We start from the raw sequence: 18,546 nt of genomic DNA on the forward strand, positions 1-18,546 counted from the left end.
CTAACCAATCAGCATTTGTCTTCCCTGGAATAAACCATTCAGTGTCTAGACACACAGTGCAGCGTTTCATGGTCAGAAGTATGTTCCCTGGAATAGGTATGTTTTTCTTCCCTCAAACTGATCCTGAAAGAGGTTCAACAGGGCTGGTTCTTGCAGTGAGAACACACACAAGGGTTTGGGCCACCTGAAAACAGCCTAGTTCATTTTCCTAACCAAGGCTTATGTACACTTTTAATTGCTGGGCCACATTCACAGGCAAGTTCAATGGATTGCGTCACTTCCTTAAACTCGGTTGGTTTTATTTAGTTTGATTCTTGCATTGTAATATATTTTCAGACATCACCAAAAACACCAAGTGAGCTATACTCAGATATTTGTGTTAAATCATGTTAAAGTTCAACACCAGCAACCGCTTCACATTACTGCAGTTTATTTTACAGTACTTTAAACTGTACACCTATACGAAGTCATCCTTTTTTGTGGCACTGGGCAACAGGACTCATTTGGACACTGTACAATGCCGGGTTAAAGAGTAGTTAATATGATTGCAGGAGGTCATGATGGTGGTGCTGATGATGATTAAGACTGCGTCTCTTTCTGCCTGAGCAGCAGTAATAGAACTGTCCAACACCATAAGCATACTCATAACTCAAATTACACACCCTCATCTTTGTGTATTTATGTTTGTGTCTGTTTATCTATCACTCACCTCACTTTGGCCTCATCACCCCTACACTGTAACTTCTAACTAATCTACATCTGCCTTTCTGCTACTGACTCCTATTGGTTTTCATGTTAATTTTCTGTGGTAGGTCTTGAAGCATCTCCCATGATGGAGGCTAATTTGTATTAAACATGTGCTTTTTTTTCTCAAATAATTCTTGACCACTTATACAGTATATGCTCATATCATGTCAGTGTACTATGGCCCTGAGCCTTCAAACTGTTGAGGTGTGTTCAGACTGTATACTAAGTACATCTTAGCGGGGTTTTAGCAAGGATGTACTTATTGTAGCATTTAGCTTTAGCACATAACAACTCACTGCAATCTTTACCTTAGAATTTTAGAAAATTCCATCTGTGTCAGTTGAACAATTAGTCATTGTTATATCTAATTGCATGTTACTCTTCTCAGTCTATCAGATTTCTCCCAGCCCGTTTCCTTTGAGAATGCGGAAATCGGCCGGTGCCCCTACCTCGCCCCACCGCCGCCGCTGCCACCTCTTCTACCAGAAGAGGAAGAGCCCGAGAAAGAGAAGGAGGTTTTACCACCACTCAGGCCTCCACTGACACCAGCTCCCATCACACCAACTTCAAGTCCTCCTGCTGTAAGTGGCCAAAATGAACATGGGAACACCCATGCACTTCAACATTTATAGGCACAACTTTCATCATTAAAAAACAGAATGTGTAATAAAAGTTCAAAGAAATATGTGAGAAAAAGCCCCTTTGTAGACATGCACTTATTTCCAATAATATGACAGCATCTAAACATGTGGGCTTCATGTGTGAATGAGCACCCTGCTCACGTTACTGTAAAATCTGTGACAGCAATCCTAATAGGTCTGATCTAGTAAGATTTCCATGTCACTTTCCACACGGCACAGGTCTGAACCAATGCAAATGCGCAAGCAGCATTACTTCGACTTGTGTGATTTTGGGAAATCTTTTCCACATTTTGGAACTGATATTGATCCTATAACATTCAAGATAGAAAAAAAAAACACATTCATGAAGCTGTACAATTTTAGATCTGGTATAAACTCATAGACTGTATAACAGATGGACGTAGCTACCGTGACGTCACCCGTTGGTTTCTGCACTGAGAACATGAAGACAGGGTTTTGCTACTTCCTGGTTGACATCTTGGATTTTTGGAGCCAGTGACGCAAAAATCGTCAGAGGGGGACGGAACCATAGGAGCAGCGATTGGTCAGACGGATTGAGAGGCGGGCCCACATTTACCGCCTTCTGCTCGCTTCATCTGTATGGTCGCTGTCGACTGTCAATCAAGCCAGCCACGCCCCTTGCCCCGCAAAATTTTGAAGAGTTTTTAAAAATTCAGTTTTGATTTATTTTCAGATTGGCCACCTGATCTCTGGACTTGACTATGAAAACTAATTTTTAAAAAATCCTGAGCTGGACGAATGCGGTATTTTGTGATCTGTGATCACTTCTTTTCCAATTCATTTCTATGGGAGCCAGGGCTTTTTGGAGCCAGGACTAGCGGACATAGTGATATTGCAGGTTTTTGACACTTCTGGATTGGCTTCATTTTTCAGGGCCGGTTGCTACGTCCATCTTTTATACAGACTATGTATAAACTGAACTTTCCATTAAAATGAAACTTAAAGATTTTAGCAGGTCAGATTAGGGAGACTAGCAAACAAGGAATGTTAACTAGATTTTGACAAAACATTAGTATGAGCTGAAGTCTAGTTTGATGCTTCCAGTTGTTGGCAGGAGTCTTTCTTCTCAGTCTATTTAATAACTGCAGTATCAGACAGCAGCAGGGTCCATAATAGTGTCTCCAGAGCAAAAGAGCTTCATTATTACTTTTAAGTATAATTAACCCTGACATGGAGACAGGATCTGGACCTGATGGTAAATAACACCAGTGAACATGTGACCTATAGCAGTACTGAGCTACATTCCAGCTTTTTTTATTTATTTTTTTAATCACTTATAAAGTAGTAGTTAAATTATCAACACACATGCACTGTAATTACAGCATTGGGATGGACATTACTTTTGTCTGATGCACACAAAAAAATATAAATGCTTCAGACACAGAATACAGTACCGTAAAAAGAAGAGCACATTTCTCTCCACACACATTTACAGAAGTGCACAGATGTCCCACTCCGATGTTTTATTCTTTTCTCTGACTCTTATTCTGTACATACACACACAAACACACCTATTTCTCTCTGATGAAATGCAGCAATGGGCTGCCGTGTTAGCTTAGAGATTCATCACACAGCCGTATACAGCCCATTAACTCTTCTTTATAGTCTCTTTAGCCTTGAGCCACTAAACTCCACCTCTGGCAGCCTGTCATACAGTGCGGAGCCATGGCTCTATGCTAGGCTAACTGTGCATGCCATTTATGCTTTATGAGCACACAGCAGCCAAACACTTCAAGCTAACATTTAGCCACTGTGCTGTGAAGCTGGCAGGCAGTGAACTATTTATTTCATGCTCTTAGCACTAGGCTCAGCGAGATATATTCACATATTTAATATATTTTATATCGTGCTGCAGCCATAGGTTATCAGTTACCCAGTTAGCTGCTAAACTACACCTCTTAAGGGACACTGATCATGAAGCACAGAGCCAGAGAGCTTCGCCAGCTTAGCTATAACTCTGCGCTTTGTTGCTTTATGGGCTGTAAGCTCATCTGCTTTATGATATAGACTGCAGGCTGTGAGAGACTGAGGGTTCCCTGAGTCTACATCTACATGTTAACTCTAGTAGCTGCAGTAAGTTCATTTTAGAATTCATATTTTGTTTGTTCTGGTAATATTTCTGACTCCTAAACCGATTCCCATTATTCCCACAACAAATTACAGGTTACAAATCTTTCCAGACTTCAAAGGCAAATGTACGATATTTTTTAAAAGACACAAGTCTTTGGGGAACATGACCTTTACTGCACCAGCATCACAGTTTGCAGATTATAAAGAGCCAATGTCCCTTCTAGGTTTGCTTCTGTTCCAGAGTGTATTTTTGTATGGTGTGTCTTTCTTTGATCCTCATGAAAGGCAAAACATGAAACTGTGTTATTCAAATGATATTCTGCACTGCTTGGTGGTTACAGAATATGAACTGTTTGAAATTTAAGAAAATATCAACGTCATTATTTATAGCTGTTTCAAATAGAAACCTTTTTTCCCCTCCAGTGGAGTGTTTTCCTTTATCATGTTTAACAGTGCTAATATAGTGACACATATTTTATAGTTGTCATCAAACTTGTACAGCACAGTTGGTACATTTTATTTAGAAGGGCTTGTGGTGCAACACTGTGTAATGGCGCGCTGCACACTGGATGCAACATGCATTTTTCATCATCAGTAAGAGGATATTGTCAAAATAAAGAAGCAATCACAAGCTGAATCACAGCTGACAGAAAACAACAGTCTCAGCATGTGCTTGAATAAGGAGGCTTCTTTATCATCCGCTTCTCTTTCACAACAAATTCTGCACTTCTGCTTCTTTAAATAGTTGCTGAGCACCAGTGGAGAAGTTGAAGAGGCTCTGGAACAGCCACCAGGCTCCAGTGAACCTCTGCACTTCCTTTGTACTCGCTGTGCTGAGTGATAACATGACAGGCCTCTGATTAAACCACAGCTCTTTAATTTCCCTCAGTCACACTGAAATAATAAGATATACCATAGGATGTATTACAACTGCAAAACAGGACTGTAAAAAAAAACTGGTAAAAGACTTTTTCTTTTCTAGTGGTAACAAAATCTGTCCTGATGAGGGTCAAACCAGGGATGGAAGCCACTTCATGTTCAATGCTTCTGCCACCATTCTCCATGACATGATTGCCTGCCTGTTGCTGTTTGTGCTTTACATCAACACTGCTGCTGTTCTGGGTGTGTGGCTGCCACTAATCTCCTCCCTGACTTACAGGAGGCCACACAGCCTGCCCCACCCGCTGTCACGCCTACTGCCCCTGCTGCTGTAGTACCACCCACTGCTAAGCAGGATCCCAGCGCAGACTTGGTATACATACACACATGCACTGACATTACGCTCTATATTTTGTTGTAGTCAATAACAGAAGCAAACACTTCATTAATCCATACCCTAAAACTTTCTGACTTCTTCAGCTTGTCTGTGCTGAACCCATTCAGTCTTAATTCCCCCAAGCAGTTTCTTGCTGACAACTTGCTCCTCTGTATATTGTTTTTGAGCCGTGCTGCATTTATTTTATCGATCAAGTATGTTTTATTTTCCTCTCGATATTGCTGCCTCATGCTTGCAGTTCACCTGAAAACCCCTTTTGAATCTTTCTCATGTTGCAGCTACTCTGCAGTCAGCTTATCGGTCAGTTAAGGATTTTTTGGTTGTTTGCAAGATCTGCAAATTAAATGAGATATAGAATAAATTGTAAAGTCTGATGGAATGAGAGATGTAGTGATTTTCCGTGACAGTGCTGTACACAGTTAAAGGACTTCCAGAAAGTTGAAAATTCAACAGTTCTCTGTTTTTGCAGTTTCTGGTTCTGAACATTTATGTCAGTTTGGGGATTTTTGAAAGAAAACATGCCTTTCAGCTCCAGACGTTCAGAGGGTGAACTGGTGGTGAATGACCAGCTTGACTTGGGCATCTGGAAGTTAAGTGCTTTGCTCGGTGGCCCTCGGCATGAGCTACTGACAGAAGACAGAGTGTTACTTGGTTGATGCTCTTCTGGTGCATCATTTCTGATAGGTCATCCATCTTCTGACTCACAGTATATCTGCTTCTTTCATATACACTGTGACGTGTCCGTTTAACTGTATGTAGCTGTTCCATCTGCATTATTAGCTGCCTGAAGCTTTTATAGCTTCACTTTTAAGACTTAACTTTTAAACAGTATTAAGCAGTGTAGTGACCAGTGATAAGTGTTTAAGGAGCTTTGCACAATCTTTAAATGGGTCATGAGTTGAGCTTTTAAACATTTGTGGCCAAAGCTAATTACTACCAGAGGCCAAAAGAGTACCTCCTCTAAAACCTGCAGTACAATAAGCAGTGTAGATTTCTTAATTCTCCAGAGTGGTGGCGACTCTTAACAACACACACATACAGTACACTTCACACACAGGCTCATCTTCACTTGCACACACACACACACACACACACACACAATTTCCGGACTAAATGACTTCAGATTCTATTGGTGTGACCTCCAACCAAAGACCTGAATGGAAGACCGTCTTCCTTTTGTTAGCTTAATGGAAAGACACAGAGGGGATGAGCGAAAGGGAGGGAAGAAGAGAAGGATGAAAGAGGATAGAAGACAGAGGAGAGGATGAGAGAGAAAAGGTGCAGCCATGGAGGAAGGGTAGAGTCTTTCTGAAGAGAGTGGCACTCGCCTTTTGTTGGCTTAATGGAAAGACGGAGGAGAGGAAACGGGAGAAGAATAAAAGGAGAGGGAAGGAAAGGGCTTCTGAGCAAGTGACGTCTGCCTTTTGTTAGATGGAGGAGAATAAGAAAGAGAGAAAAGAAGGAGGTTGAGGAGGAGGAGCGGATATGAGGACAGAGAGCGATAAGAGGTGAGTGTCAGCGGTAACAAAGCAAGGTCACGGTGTGGGGAATGTCTTCACTTGAAAGGGAACAAGAGAGGATTGAAGATTGAGACACACATACACTCACAGACACTCAATCATCTCAGATCCCCTCTCTCTCGCTAACTATGCCTCCCACCGGAGGTACAGCAAAGCAGCATTATTACTTAATAAGTGATACTGTATATTCAAAAGAGAATAAAAGATACACACAGGAGACAGAGGGTCTTGGAGGAAAGTAGAAAAAAAAAAAAGGCAACAAGCTGGAAGAGGAACTGTGGTGAGAACGAATGACGACAGGTGGACACAAACACCGGTAACGGGGGGATATGGTGACGGAGCGTAGATGGGGAGAGAAAATTAGTTCAGACACAAGGAGGAGGGGAGAACAAAATTAAGTAAGAGAAGCTCGAAGGAAGGACTTCAAGTGATTATAGGTGACAAAAGATGGGACAGTACGATACGAAAAGAAAAAAAGAAATGGATGAGAACCGACAAGGAGTGGACAGTGAGGAGAGAGGAGGGAAGATGATGAGAGGAAAAGAATGACAGGAGGATAAGATGGTTGGAGAGGCCATGGCAAGGTGGAAAAAGTCAGAAGAGGAGGGTGGTAGGAGAAAATTAAGCAAAAGGAGAGAATGAGAGGAGGGGGCTTAGAGAAAGGTAAGTGTAGAATAGAAGACACAATAGTGGAGAGGTGCTGTGGTTCAGGAGAGTTGGAGGAGGACTGGGAGGATACAGCGCAAGAAAAAAAAGAACAGAAGGTGAACAAAAGTGTAAGGAATAGGATGTAGTAGGAGAAGGGAAAGGGAGGTAAGGAAGTCTGGTCAGGGGAGGTAAAGACAGTAAAGTAGATGATGGGTTTGGGAAGGAGAGGGAATACTACGGGAGAGTTAAAGAGAAAACGGGTGGGAAGAAGAAGAGATCTCAAACAATGGAGACAAGTCGTGTGATAAAAGGTAGGAAAATCAGGGGGAGAGAGGAAAACAAGAGGAGGGAGAGAAAAGGAACAGTAGCGGAAAGGAGAAGAACGTGAAGATAGAAGACAAGTCGGGGGAAGGGGACAGGATTTTACAGTAAAAAGCAAAAGAAAGTCAGAGCTGATACGAGTAGAGGAAGAAATATGAAAGGATGGGGAAGAAGAGAAGATGACGGATTAGGGAGGAAATAAAACGAAAAGTGGAAGTGAGGAGAACACAACAGGAAAAAGGTAGAGTGGAGTTGAAGTGGAAATATGTGGAGAAGGGAGATGAAAGAGCAGATGAGGAAAAAAAAAAAAGGAGCGGAGAGGAAAAGAAAGCAGCAGCAGATGGGAGGACAGGAGGGCGACAGGAAATGAGAGAGAAGAGGAAGACTTGGACAAGGAGAAGAAGAGGTGTAAGGGAGGAATAAAGCTGCAGCATGTGGAAGAGAGGAGAGAAACACGTAGAAGAAGATGTGGAAAAAGTCCCGAACTCAGATGACGTTAGATGTATTACAACAATGACACCTTGTGGCCGCTGGTTGAACTGCATCCTGTGTGAAGCAAAGGGGCCACAGTCTTGTTGGTGAAACAACTTGCATACATACTACACTGCTGGAAAAACCCAAATCTAGTGGAAAACAATTGTGATATCTGGTTCAAATGAAACAAAAATGTGCCAGAATTAATCTGTAGGAGGGTCCAAGAAAAAGAAAATGCAAAATCCACCTTGGCACTGATTGATTTAAGACAATAAAAATCTTTTTGATAACAGCTTGAAATTTAAAAGCAAACAAACAAACACATCATTTATCTCTTATGCGACAAACTAACCCTTCAGGTCTTTGCAGATCACAAGCAGGAACCCTATTAGTGTGATCGGCGTGTCTTCTGCCTGGATGTCCAGGTTCCTGTTGACAAGAAGCAGTAGAAGCAGTGTTCTGAGACCCTGTCAGTGTAACTGACATGTTATGTCCTATCTTCAGGATTCATGTGCTTCAGCTGTGGCCCCGACAGCGCTCGAGAAGGCATATCAGTTTGGCCTGACCAATAACAGCCACATGAGCTTTGCCTTTGATGACACCAAAGTCAGAGAGACGTAAGTCAGAGTAAATCTTCATTTATTAAGTTTGCTTTATTCAATTCTTTTTATTGTTTAACATGGTTTTATTACTTGGTTAGTGCAGTGTACTCGGTGCTGCTGCTTATGTTGTGTATTTAGGATTTACAGTTCAAATTATATAACATCTGCCACAGACTAACCTTTTGGAAAACATTATAAGAGATTCAGTTATACAATATTAGATTGCAAATAATAAAATATTAATCTTTAAATCATTACATGGTGTTCAAAAATATAAATGATTCATAAACATCCACTGTGTGGAAAGATGTACAGGTATTGATGGAAATATACAGATCTTTTATTTATGTGAAAGTAGGTAGATATATGTAATTTAAAAATACCCCATTATAGGTATAAATTTGCAATAAAAAAGTCAAAGTATGTAACTGTAACTTTAAGTGCCTGTAGAGCTTACAATTTAGAAATGTATAATACTATATATTATATGATTACATATTTATTACAGATGCATTACCACATTTGTAGCAAGTTCTCTGCTGTAGTTGGTCAAAGAGAATTTTGTTACTAATACATATTTTATTTCACCATCTTATTTAAAAAACAAAAAAAACACTCAATCGCTAACAAGCAGTAACACTGAAATAAATGCATTGGAATAAAGAGTGCAGTATTATGTAGTCATGAACTAATAATATGAAGAAGCATGAAAATGAAATACTATAATAGGCGCATCCCACCAGTGCAGATGTAGCTTTATGGCTGCCACATGGAACATACTGAGCACAGCAAACACAGATGTGGGTGTTTTTTTCCCAGACCCCACAGTATTGAGCGCAGTTCTAAATAAGTAAAAGGAAAGCAGAAGTGTGACTGATAGCTTTGACAGGTTAAGATGAAGTTTTGACAATCACACAGGTGTAGGCCAGATCAAAATCTACTGTATAATTAACAACGTAATAAAAAAGTGAACATGTTGACTGGACCAACCCTCAGAACGAGCTCTGTGTTCCACAAACTGACAATAACAAAAACAGCAAAATGATGAAAAGACAGAAAGTATACAGCCATTGTACCTATAGACAAGGTTATGGTTTATGTATGTTGCAGGTATTGTTCTGATAGTGACTTGGGCTGTGATGGGAATCAGTCTTGTAATATTTGTTTACTTCACACTCTCCCAGACTGCAGGGCAGCCTGCTCTCCAAATCACACTGTGTCTTTCAACATTCTGTGTATCTGTCAGTGCTAAAAAACACAATCCCAACATAGATATCCGATTCACTCAAAACTACAATTTGTCTTTTGTGCCACTTGCTGTAGTAATCCATGCTGTGCCAAACTGAATACAAATCATTTATGCCAATATTTGGAACAAAAAACATCCAAATCTTTATTCACTTAAAAACATAGTTACAGGGTGTAAGTAAAGAGAAATACAGGCATTCAAATCAGCAGCCAAATGTTTTTAATTGTTATTCAAGACAAACACTGTATATGACTCTTTTAGAACTAACTCCCTGTGACTATTCACTGTTTTATTTATTTCATTTTCATTTTAAAATTCTGCATGTTTGTGTTTTTCAGGTTAACATTGGAGTTTGAGCTGAGGACAAAAGAAGCGTCTGGTCTTGTGCTCTACATGGCGAGAATCAACCACGCTGACTTTGTTTCCATACAGGTAACATCACATTATTACTGCATGTCATTGTTTTCCCTGTTTCTCTCTAAGTTTAGTTATTTTTTTCCCCAAGTTAATTTTATGTTAGTCTAGGAAGCATATGGTGCTTTTCTTCATTATGTCTAACAGCTTTTACCTACACTGACTATCAACAAGTTCGAGAGTTGTTTGCACTGTGCCACAAAGCAACTGTGTTTCGCAGCCAAATCAGAGCCACTATCACACAGTGCAGAACAAAGCAGAACTTGTAGATACTTTTGAAAAAAATAAAAAATAAAATGCAACCTGACAAATAGATGTTTCATTAGATTAAATACCAGTATTTTCACATCCTTGCAGGTTATTTTCAGTCTATACAGCGACACTGTACAGGGACTGACTTTGTATGTAGTTTGTTTCACCGGGGACATCTTATCTGTCATTTTATGCCTCCTTGTGCTTCTCTTGTCGTCTTTCCATCATGAATCTGGTAGATGAAAGACGGACTGCTTTGTCTGGGTTATGACCTTGGTCGCGGAAGCATATTTGGCTGCGTTCCCTTCTCCATCAATGATGGCAACTGGCACAAGGTAGGACGTTCCTTCAGTTGTTCAGGAAGTGTCCTTCATCTGTTGTGTTTTGCCTGCCTAATTTTCTTAATTTTTTTCTTGTCCTTTTTAGATTCATGTGAAACGCAACAAGCAGACAGGTCAGCTTACAGTTGATGGGCGATACAAAAGAAAGCTGACCAGTCCAGGGAAGGTAAATTATTATTATTATTGAAACCATGAAAGCTTTAATATAATGGCACATACGAGTGGCAAACTAGCACACAGGAAACACTTGTTCTCAGAAAATGTGAAGACAAATGATTCATTAAAAACCTCAGATCTGATAGTAATGCTTTTGTTGTCTCTTAAAAGAATTGCTTTCATGTTGCATTAATTTTTGGTCTTCTTCTCACCAGGCTGACCTGTTAGACGTGGTGGGAACGCTCTATGTTGGTGGATTACCTCAAAACTACACCAGCAAAAGAATAGGACCGGTATAAACACACAGACACACATACATGCTTAAACATAGCAAGATTTCACATTATTCCAATTACATTAATTGACAAAGGTGTGGTTATAATGTAACAACGAACAAAAACACAGAACAGTTTTCATTTACAGTATTAGTCCTGTGAAGTGAATACCAAAGCTATTTGCTGCTAAACCTGCACACTGACAATGGAGGGTTTCCCAACTAACTTTGAATGTTGGACAAATGTTTTTTTCACTATTTTTTTGTTTCTAGATTCTCTACAGTATCAATGGATGCATTCGTAACTTTACGATGACTGGAGCTCCTATAAGCACGAAGGCAGATGCTACGGGTAAACGATTTGTGTTGTATGTAGAATTTGTGCATGTTGCAACTCATAACATGAAACTATCAATAACTGACAGGTTTTCTTTAGTGCATCTATGTCTTAAAACTAAGCCACAGCTAAAGAGACGGCATTTTAAATGTGTCCAACTGATTTCCACCTGAACAGCGTGGTGAAACAGTGGTTAGCACTGTTGCCTCACTGTCGCTTGAAGGTCCTGGGTTCAAATCTCAGCCTGGGATCTTTCTGTGTGGAGTTTGCATGTTCTCCCCGTGCAGCGTGGGTTCTCTCCAGGTTCTCCAGCTTCCTCCCACACAGTCCAAAAACATGTTGAGGTTGATTGGTGATTCTAAATTGTCCGTAGGTGTGAATGTGAGTGTGCTTGGTTGTCTGTCTCTAAGTGCAGCCCTGTGATAGACTGGTTACCTGTCCAGAGTGTCCCCTGCCTTCACCCTAAGTCAGCTGAGATAGACTACAGCCCCCATACAGAAGGATGAAGTGGTGTCTAGATAATGGATGGATGGATGATTTCCTCTTCTCTCTCCCCCTCTGTTCCTAGGTCGTTCTGAGACTGCCAATGTGGACTTTAAACTGAACATGGCCACACCTTCCTCCAGCCACATGGTTGGAAGGTGTTTTGTTGCTACTGAGGCTGGCACCTATTTTGACGGCACTGGCTACCTGAAAGCAGGTGAGATGACATGTAGACAACTGAACTACATACTGTAAAGTAAGATTGCATTTGGGAAATTTGGTTGGCCTGTCATGGAGTTTTCCACAGGGTAGCTGTGTAGAAACCACCTTTGCAATGACCCCAGCAACAATGCAAATAAAGGAAAATAATAATCTCTCTGTGTCTTTATCCAGTCCCTACCTACAGGGTGGGTATGGATGTGTCAATTGCATTAGAGTTCCGAACCAGCAGGACCAATGGCGTGCTTTTGGCCATCAGTAACCAAGCCAACGATGGACTCGGTCTCGAGATTGTCCAGGGCAAGGTATGCAGCGATGATTAAAAGAGTAGTCCAATATGTTGGAAACCACACTTATTTGCTTTCTGGCAGATGTTTAGGTGAGAAGTGCAATACCACCCTCATGTCTGAGTGTTGCACAGTAAAGCACCAAGACTGAAAACACCCTATCTGGCTCAGTCAAACAGCAACAAAATCGTTTATGAGCACATTCACGTTTAGAGCTCACTAATTAGTATATCATATCTTGTTTGTTTGTCCACACAAAAAAGTCTGAGGCAACAGTTCACTATTCTATGAAGAGTAATGAGCCAGACAGCTTCTTACTTCTATGCATTTTCCAGGTAGCCAGCAGAGGATGCTCCTGCTCCATCCATTATCTATACACCGCTTAATCCTCACTAGGGTCACAGGGGACTGGAGCCTGTCCCAGCTGACTTAGGGCGAAGGCAGGGGACACCCTGGACAGGTCACCAGTCTATTGTCTACACTTAGAGACAGACAACCAAGCACACTCACATTCACAGGCATTCACACCTACGGACAATTTAGAATCACCAATTAACCTCAACATGTTTTTGGACTGTGTGGGAGGAAGCCGGAGAACCCGGACAGAACCCACGCTGCACGTGGAGAACATGCAAACTCCACACAGAAAGATCCCAGGTGTCCCCACCAGGACGCGAACCGGCAACCTTCTTGCTGCAAGGCAGCAGTGCTACCAACTGCACCACCTTGCAACGCTCCTGCGCTCAGCCAAGAAATAGCCCAGCACATAATGTCCTCTAAAGTAGTTTCATATTTTAGTTTGTATACTGATTAAACGAAGAAACAACATATAATGTGTTAATTGGTGAGCTTAAGAGGTGCTGATTGACACTTTTTGTTGGAATGAACAAGGTATCTGTTTCCTCCTGTCTCCATTCTTTGTGCTAAGCTAATCAGCTGCAGCCTGATTTAAAGCTAGACTATGCAAAGTATTCCAGGAGCATTTTTGTTTTATTTGTGAAATGTCTCTTCACATTCCAACAGCTTCATGGTCTGTGGCAATGACACGCCTATAAAAAAACCTGTCCAACATTTGGTATGCACAAAATGATTGGATTGGTAACTAAACACCTGCACTCTCTCCGCCAATTGCCTCATTACGTATTACCAACCAGGCTAGCCAGACACGTTGGTAGAGGTGTGAGCAGCTTGCACAGACAAGCAGACACAGAACAACCACAACCAAATGTGGCATCGTGGTTTCTCTTTTTTCTGTTGAACAGGTGATTATCTGGTTATGATTTCCAATGAATATGACTTAATGTGGTACGAATGCACAGCGCTCCATTCCCAACCAGCACTTTGACTTGTGGAGTAGTTGTACTCAGGCATTGTTGTGATTTAAGGGAGTGACTGTGGAGGGACAGACTTGGGGGGATATTGGTGTTAAATCGAGCTTTCTCTGGCCTTGTCTGTGGCCCTCCATACTCCAGCTTCAAATATACTGTGAAATCAGAAAACATGTGTGCTTCCTAAAACTACTCCTTTAATCTCCTTTTAAAAGTTCCATATTGCAGATTGCATTGATTCAGTATCTAGATACAGTGTGTGCTTCAAGAATTAGAAGAATACAGGTAGTTATACAGTCTATGTTGTTATCCAGATTTACACATAAAGAATATATAAATGACAGCCTCAGACTGGAAACAGCAAATTAGATGTTTGATGCATGCATTAAAGTGTTGTGTCCATGTACCTGCCCCCTCCCCCTAGTTGCTCTTCCATGTTGATAATGGAGCCGGACGGATCACGGCGGAGCACATGCCTGAGGGAGACGGCTTCTGTGATGGCCAGTGGCACTCCATCACTGCCAACAAGCTCCGCCACAGGGTGGAGCTGCTGGTTGACGGGAAGCAGAGCCAGGCAAAGAGTCCTAACGCTCGCTCCCACACCTGCGACACCAACGACCCCATCTATGTCGGGGGGTATCCTGGTATGAAAGCCCTCACACTTGCTCATACTTAAAACAATAGCTGCACAATTGTAAAGGAACATTTCAGGAAATTTACATCTATATGTCTTTTTTCTTCTTCTTCATCTGCTGTCCTAAGCATATAGATAGTGAGAATACAGTACACACTTATCTGTAGGTTTGAGTACACATGCTGTGTATTACCACACACAGAGCCCCATACTGACGTGTGAGTGTATTCCCTCTCTCTCAGATGGAGTTCGTCAGGCAGCTCTCTCCACAAACACGTCTTTCAGAGGTTGCATAAAGAACCTGAAGATCACCAAGGCTTCTAAGACGATGGATGTGCAGTTCAACAAGGCTCTGGAGATTAAAGGAGTCCAGCCTCGCTCCTGTCCTGCTGTAGCTGCCTAACTGGTATCATAGAGCCGCTTCCTTTGTTGTATTCTAATAATACTTCTTCAAGGAGCTACACGGATCCATAAAGTGTGGAGTTTACTGCATTTAGGAAAGATCTCAGTATTTGAAGCTGCACTGGTCAGAGGTTCATGTAAACATAATCCTAATCTATCTCCATGTTATCAATACCCTTGATTATACTGTGCCAGAAGTTTTGGAAGCTTTTTTTAAGAATCCCAGCACTAATACCAAATTATGTTTCAAGCTGTCGCCTTGCAGAGAATATGAGGCTATACAGTCATAAATCTTCTCTAATCCTTAACTGATGTACCTTTAAACTAAAGCTAGAACTGAAGCACAATGTGAATTCATCCCATTTGTCCTCATTAATTCTGCTTGTCTTGTGGCTTCAATTCATCAACATCAGTGTCCAACCTAAGAGACAGATTTTTGACATTTCTGAGCTCAAAGCAAACAATTTTCTACGCAGCATAGACACTACCTTTACAAAGGCAAGTGGAAATGTTGCATCTATATCTTGCTGCTTCTTTGGGGCTACCAAATGCAAAGTTACCTAGTGAGATTTTAAAAGACTCATAAAAGCCTGATATTAAATATTATATACTGTGCATGTAATGCTTGAAACGTACCGTTATGCTTCTAGTGAGAGAATGGCAGCACAGCCTGAGACTCTGACTTTATGCACAATGTAATGTTCTGGTCAATACATTTGAAATGACTTACAAGTGAGGTCTTAATGTGTCTCTCCCAGTTTAGGAAGAGGAAGGGATTAGACTTTTACTTAGCTTTAGTGATCAGTAAGTCAGAACCAACCAATACCCAAGGCACATTTCTTTGCAAAAATGTAAAAACCTTCATTGAATGGGCTTAACATACATGCATTTCAACTCAGCTCATCCTGTAATTCTGGCATTGTGACAGCATGAAACACTGCTGTGGGTATTGAAAGTACACAGCTCTGTGTCAGTGTGAAGGAAAGAGTACAGAGTAGGCTCAACAACAACAAAACCGATGTGTTTTTTGAATATTCTTTTTTAAATCAGTCTTTATGTTTGACACACTTTCTAGGTTATATTGAATATTGTTCTAGTCTTTGCAGTCTCAGTATTGTCAGGGGTAATGAACAGCGTGATGGAGCTTTTTAAACCGTACACAACAGTCAGACATTATATATTACATTAAGAAGTCCTGCCTCGATTCTTAGACGCTGTGAATTCCTTCTCACATTGCTTCTGAATTCCCTGTTATTTATATACCTGAACAGCTAATGATGTTATTAGGTTATGGTATCGTCGTCATCTTTGGCCATCAAACATATATGTAACCATCACCTTTCTGTGTTGTCATGTTTGTTTCAGAATGCAAAATACATTATTTGGTGATGTCAGAAAGTAGAACAGTCACGATGAAGTGTTGCTCAAGCCCAGAAACTGCACAAGTGCTCCAGGTTTCATGCTTTGTTAAAAGGTGAACATCATTATGGCCTGAACTACTTTATCAGAGCATGTAAGAACATGACAGGAAGCTGTGCCCTGATGAAGACTGAGTTGAAATGCGTAGACGCCAAGCCTCCTCAACAACCATTAGGCATCGGTTTACATTGAGGGCCTTATTTGTGCACATGAGGGTTAAAGGAGTTTTAGTAGTTGCCTTGGTATTTTTTGGTTCTGTCCTAGCAGAGTACAAGTCTAACCTCTTTCCTTGATTTGTCCTTTGATCCAAAGAGCATCTGTTTTTTTTGATACATGCATTTGTGAAGCAGCTCTTCTCAGCCATCCTACTGGCATCTTCCCTCTGCAGGCCATCCACACTTTGTCAAGGAATTTTAACAAAACATTAATATTTAGACCTCTGCTATGGTTACAGGTGCTTACTGTATTCCAGCTTGTTGTCTTTGGGATAAGTGTGATGTGTGAAGCCTTTCCTTGTCCCTCTTGAAGAGGTAGACCAGGGTCCTCTGAAGGTTTGTGATGCTGGTAAAATGTTTCTGTTAATTTACCAGTAAAACACAAACTTCTCTGGAAAAGAATTAAAAGTTACAATTTATACCTGTGTGGTTTTTCTATATTTGTCCTTCATAAACCTTGTTCCCCGAAAACTAGTTGAGAATGCCAGAATCATTTCCTTATTAAGATTTGCTTTTAATATGAAAGGAGTTGTTGACGTAGGGGTGAACATTGTCATTCATTAGCTTCTCACCCTCATGTCGGTCACACCATGTATAAAGCTGGGCTTCTTTTTCGTCCAACACTACACTCACGAGCTACATTGATATTCAATATAACCTGATTTGACATCATCTCGTGCAACTTTTAACCACTATGTGCATTTAATTACAGATCTGGTGTCACTAATTCCACATTCTTTTTCATGGTCATGATTTTTTTTCATCTGCTGTTTTGGAGAAAACCTAGATTATCAATTAACTTTATGTCGTTAAATTTGGACTTCAACAGACATGAGGGTGACTAGAAAATGAAAACTTTTTTTTCAGTTTGGGGTGCTATATTCTTGTAACATTCCACATACCAAGAGATCCGATTGATATAGTGGGAACCTTTCACACGAGCTGCAGCTTGTGTCATTCTTCAGTAATGTTGAGAAGGCAAATTGAAGGTACAAGGTTTCTGCAGGACACAAGGTTTGTGTTCTGCATGGTGTTGCTTAAAATGCTGAAGCAACTGTTTCTTCAAATATATTCTTAACAGCATCACAGAGATTGTCCTGTCCTTCTTTGAACTGTCATGACAAAGGTTTTACAAATTCATCCCATCTTGCATGGCAGACATGTGGTAACGTCCATCACGTTTTAAATCTATTACACAGTGAACATTGAACTGAAGGAGGGAAATTGGATTAGATATTTTGCCCAAATGGTTGAGCTCTAAACAGAATTAATTTGCATTATAATATTCAGCCTGGGAAGTACTACATCAGAGGGATTTTCTATACAGTGTGCAGAATTTGAATAACGTTGTCCACAATGGAGAGAGTGATTCTGAGATGCAACCAAGACACTTTTCAAAGGAAAAGAGTTGTCTTGGGACAATCACTGTAAATGAACATGGCTGAGTCCTGCCATCAAAACCAATCCAGTAAAAAAAATAAATGAATTAGCTACAAATTCATCCTGTTTTTTATGCATAAAAATATCACTGTTTTGCAGTTATTCATGATCCACTGTTATGTTGCTACACAGGCAGTCAGTCCTGCAAATGAATCCTTAGACTTGTTCACATAATGTGAGTACAAATCCTGAAAATCTGCTCCTAATTAGGACCAGTGTTGCAAGGTTCCAACATTTCTCTGATAATTTAAACAATTAGGACAGATTTATACGACACTCCTGCTTTATTGCTGAAACTCCACCAGGTGGCGCTGCTGCCCTTCACAGCTGTTACCAAAAACAGAGACACTGAAATGCCTGTTTATGATTGTAACAGTTTAGAAGTGTCCATTGTTAATTTTCCAATGTTTCGTTATTGATTTCCATAACCTAAAATCTCAAGTGACCACATTCAGTTCGTACCAACTGGGAGATGGGTGATCATTTTAATACATGACTTTGTGTTTGGTGCTCTTTAAGTAGTATTCTTATTAATGGCACATTTGTTGCCCTGCTTGTAACAAAGAGAAGGTAGGATGCTAACCAGCACTTGCATTCCAAACATGCTAAAGGGCAGAATGTAACACCGGAAGGCAAAGATGAACTTGTTAAATGAAACAGCATTCAAAGCTTGAAGTGGGGCATTTGGTTCAGTTACTTCAGGAATTTCCTATTCATGTAAATTTCTTTGCAGGTCCTGGAGGAACTAAATGATGAAATAAAGGTACAAATACCTC

The 18,546-nt window shown here is 40.7% G+C and overlaps 1 protein-coding gene and 1 long non-coding RNA gene across 11 annotated transcripts in view; one reads left to right on the plus strand and one right to left on the minus strand.

Moving 5' to 3' along the window:
* The window catches only part of lama2 (laminin, alpha 2), a 225,864-nt gene extending 208,451 nt beyond the window's left edge, over window positions 1-17,413 (plus strand). For 8 of the 10 annotated variants that reach the window (XM_008284577.1, XM_008284585.1, XM_008284603.1 and 5 more), the window contains 12 exons: window positions 1,136-1,328; window positions 4,639-4,731; window positions 8,223-8,335; window positions 9,908-10,001; window positions 10,475-10,570; window positions 10,662-10,742; window positions 10,948-11,025; window positions 11,280-11,358; window positions 11,912-12,043; window positions 12,220-12,350; window positions 14,085-14,304; window positions 14,537-17,413. In XM_008284577.1, coding sequence (XP_008282799.1) covers window positions 1,136-1,328; window positions 4,639-4,731; window positions 8,223-8,335; window positions 9,908-10,001; window positions 10,475-10,570; window positions 10,662-10,742; window positions 10,948-11,025; window positions 11,280-11,358; window positions 11,912-12,043; window positions 12,220-12,350; window positions 14,085-14,304; window positions 14,537-14,697 — 1,471 coding nt within the window. In that variant the 3' untranslated portion in view covers window positions 14,698-17,413. Of the gene's footprint in view, window positions 1-1,135; window positions 1,329-4,224; window positions 4,602-4,638; window positions 4,732-8,222; window positions 8,336-9,907; window positions 10,002-10,474; window positions 10,571-10,661; window positions 10,743-10,947; window positions 11,026-11,279; window positions 11,359-11,911; window positions 12,044-12,219; window positions 12,351-14,084; window positions 14,305-14,536 lie in introns of those variants that run through there. The other 2 variants (XM_008284594.1, XM_008284638.1) reach the window with 2 other exon arrangements.
* LOC103359302 (uncharacterized) lies at window positions 14,905-18,544 on the minus strand. Its single transcript, XR_520302.1, has 2 exons — window positions 15,717-18,544; window positions 14,905-15,665 (listed from the first exon to the last, which is right to left on the minus strand). It is a non-coding gene; the product is annotated as an uncharacterized LOC103359302 (long non-coding RNA).
* Between the last annotated feature and the right edge of the window lie 2 nt (window positions 18,545-18,546).

The sequence above is a fragment of the Stegastes partitus genome, unplaced genomic scaffold (genome assembly GCF_000690725.1).
Source record: "Stegastes partitus isolate 25-593 unplaced genomic scaffold, Stegastes_partitus-1.0.2 Scaffold9, whole genome shotgun sequence".
NCBI classification, from domain to species: Eukaryota; Metazoa; Chordata; class Actinopteri; family Pomacentridae; genus Stegastes; species Stegastes partitus.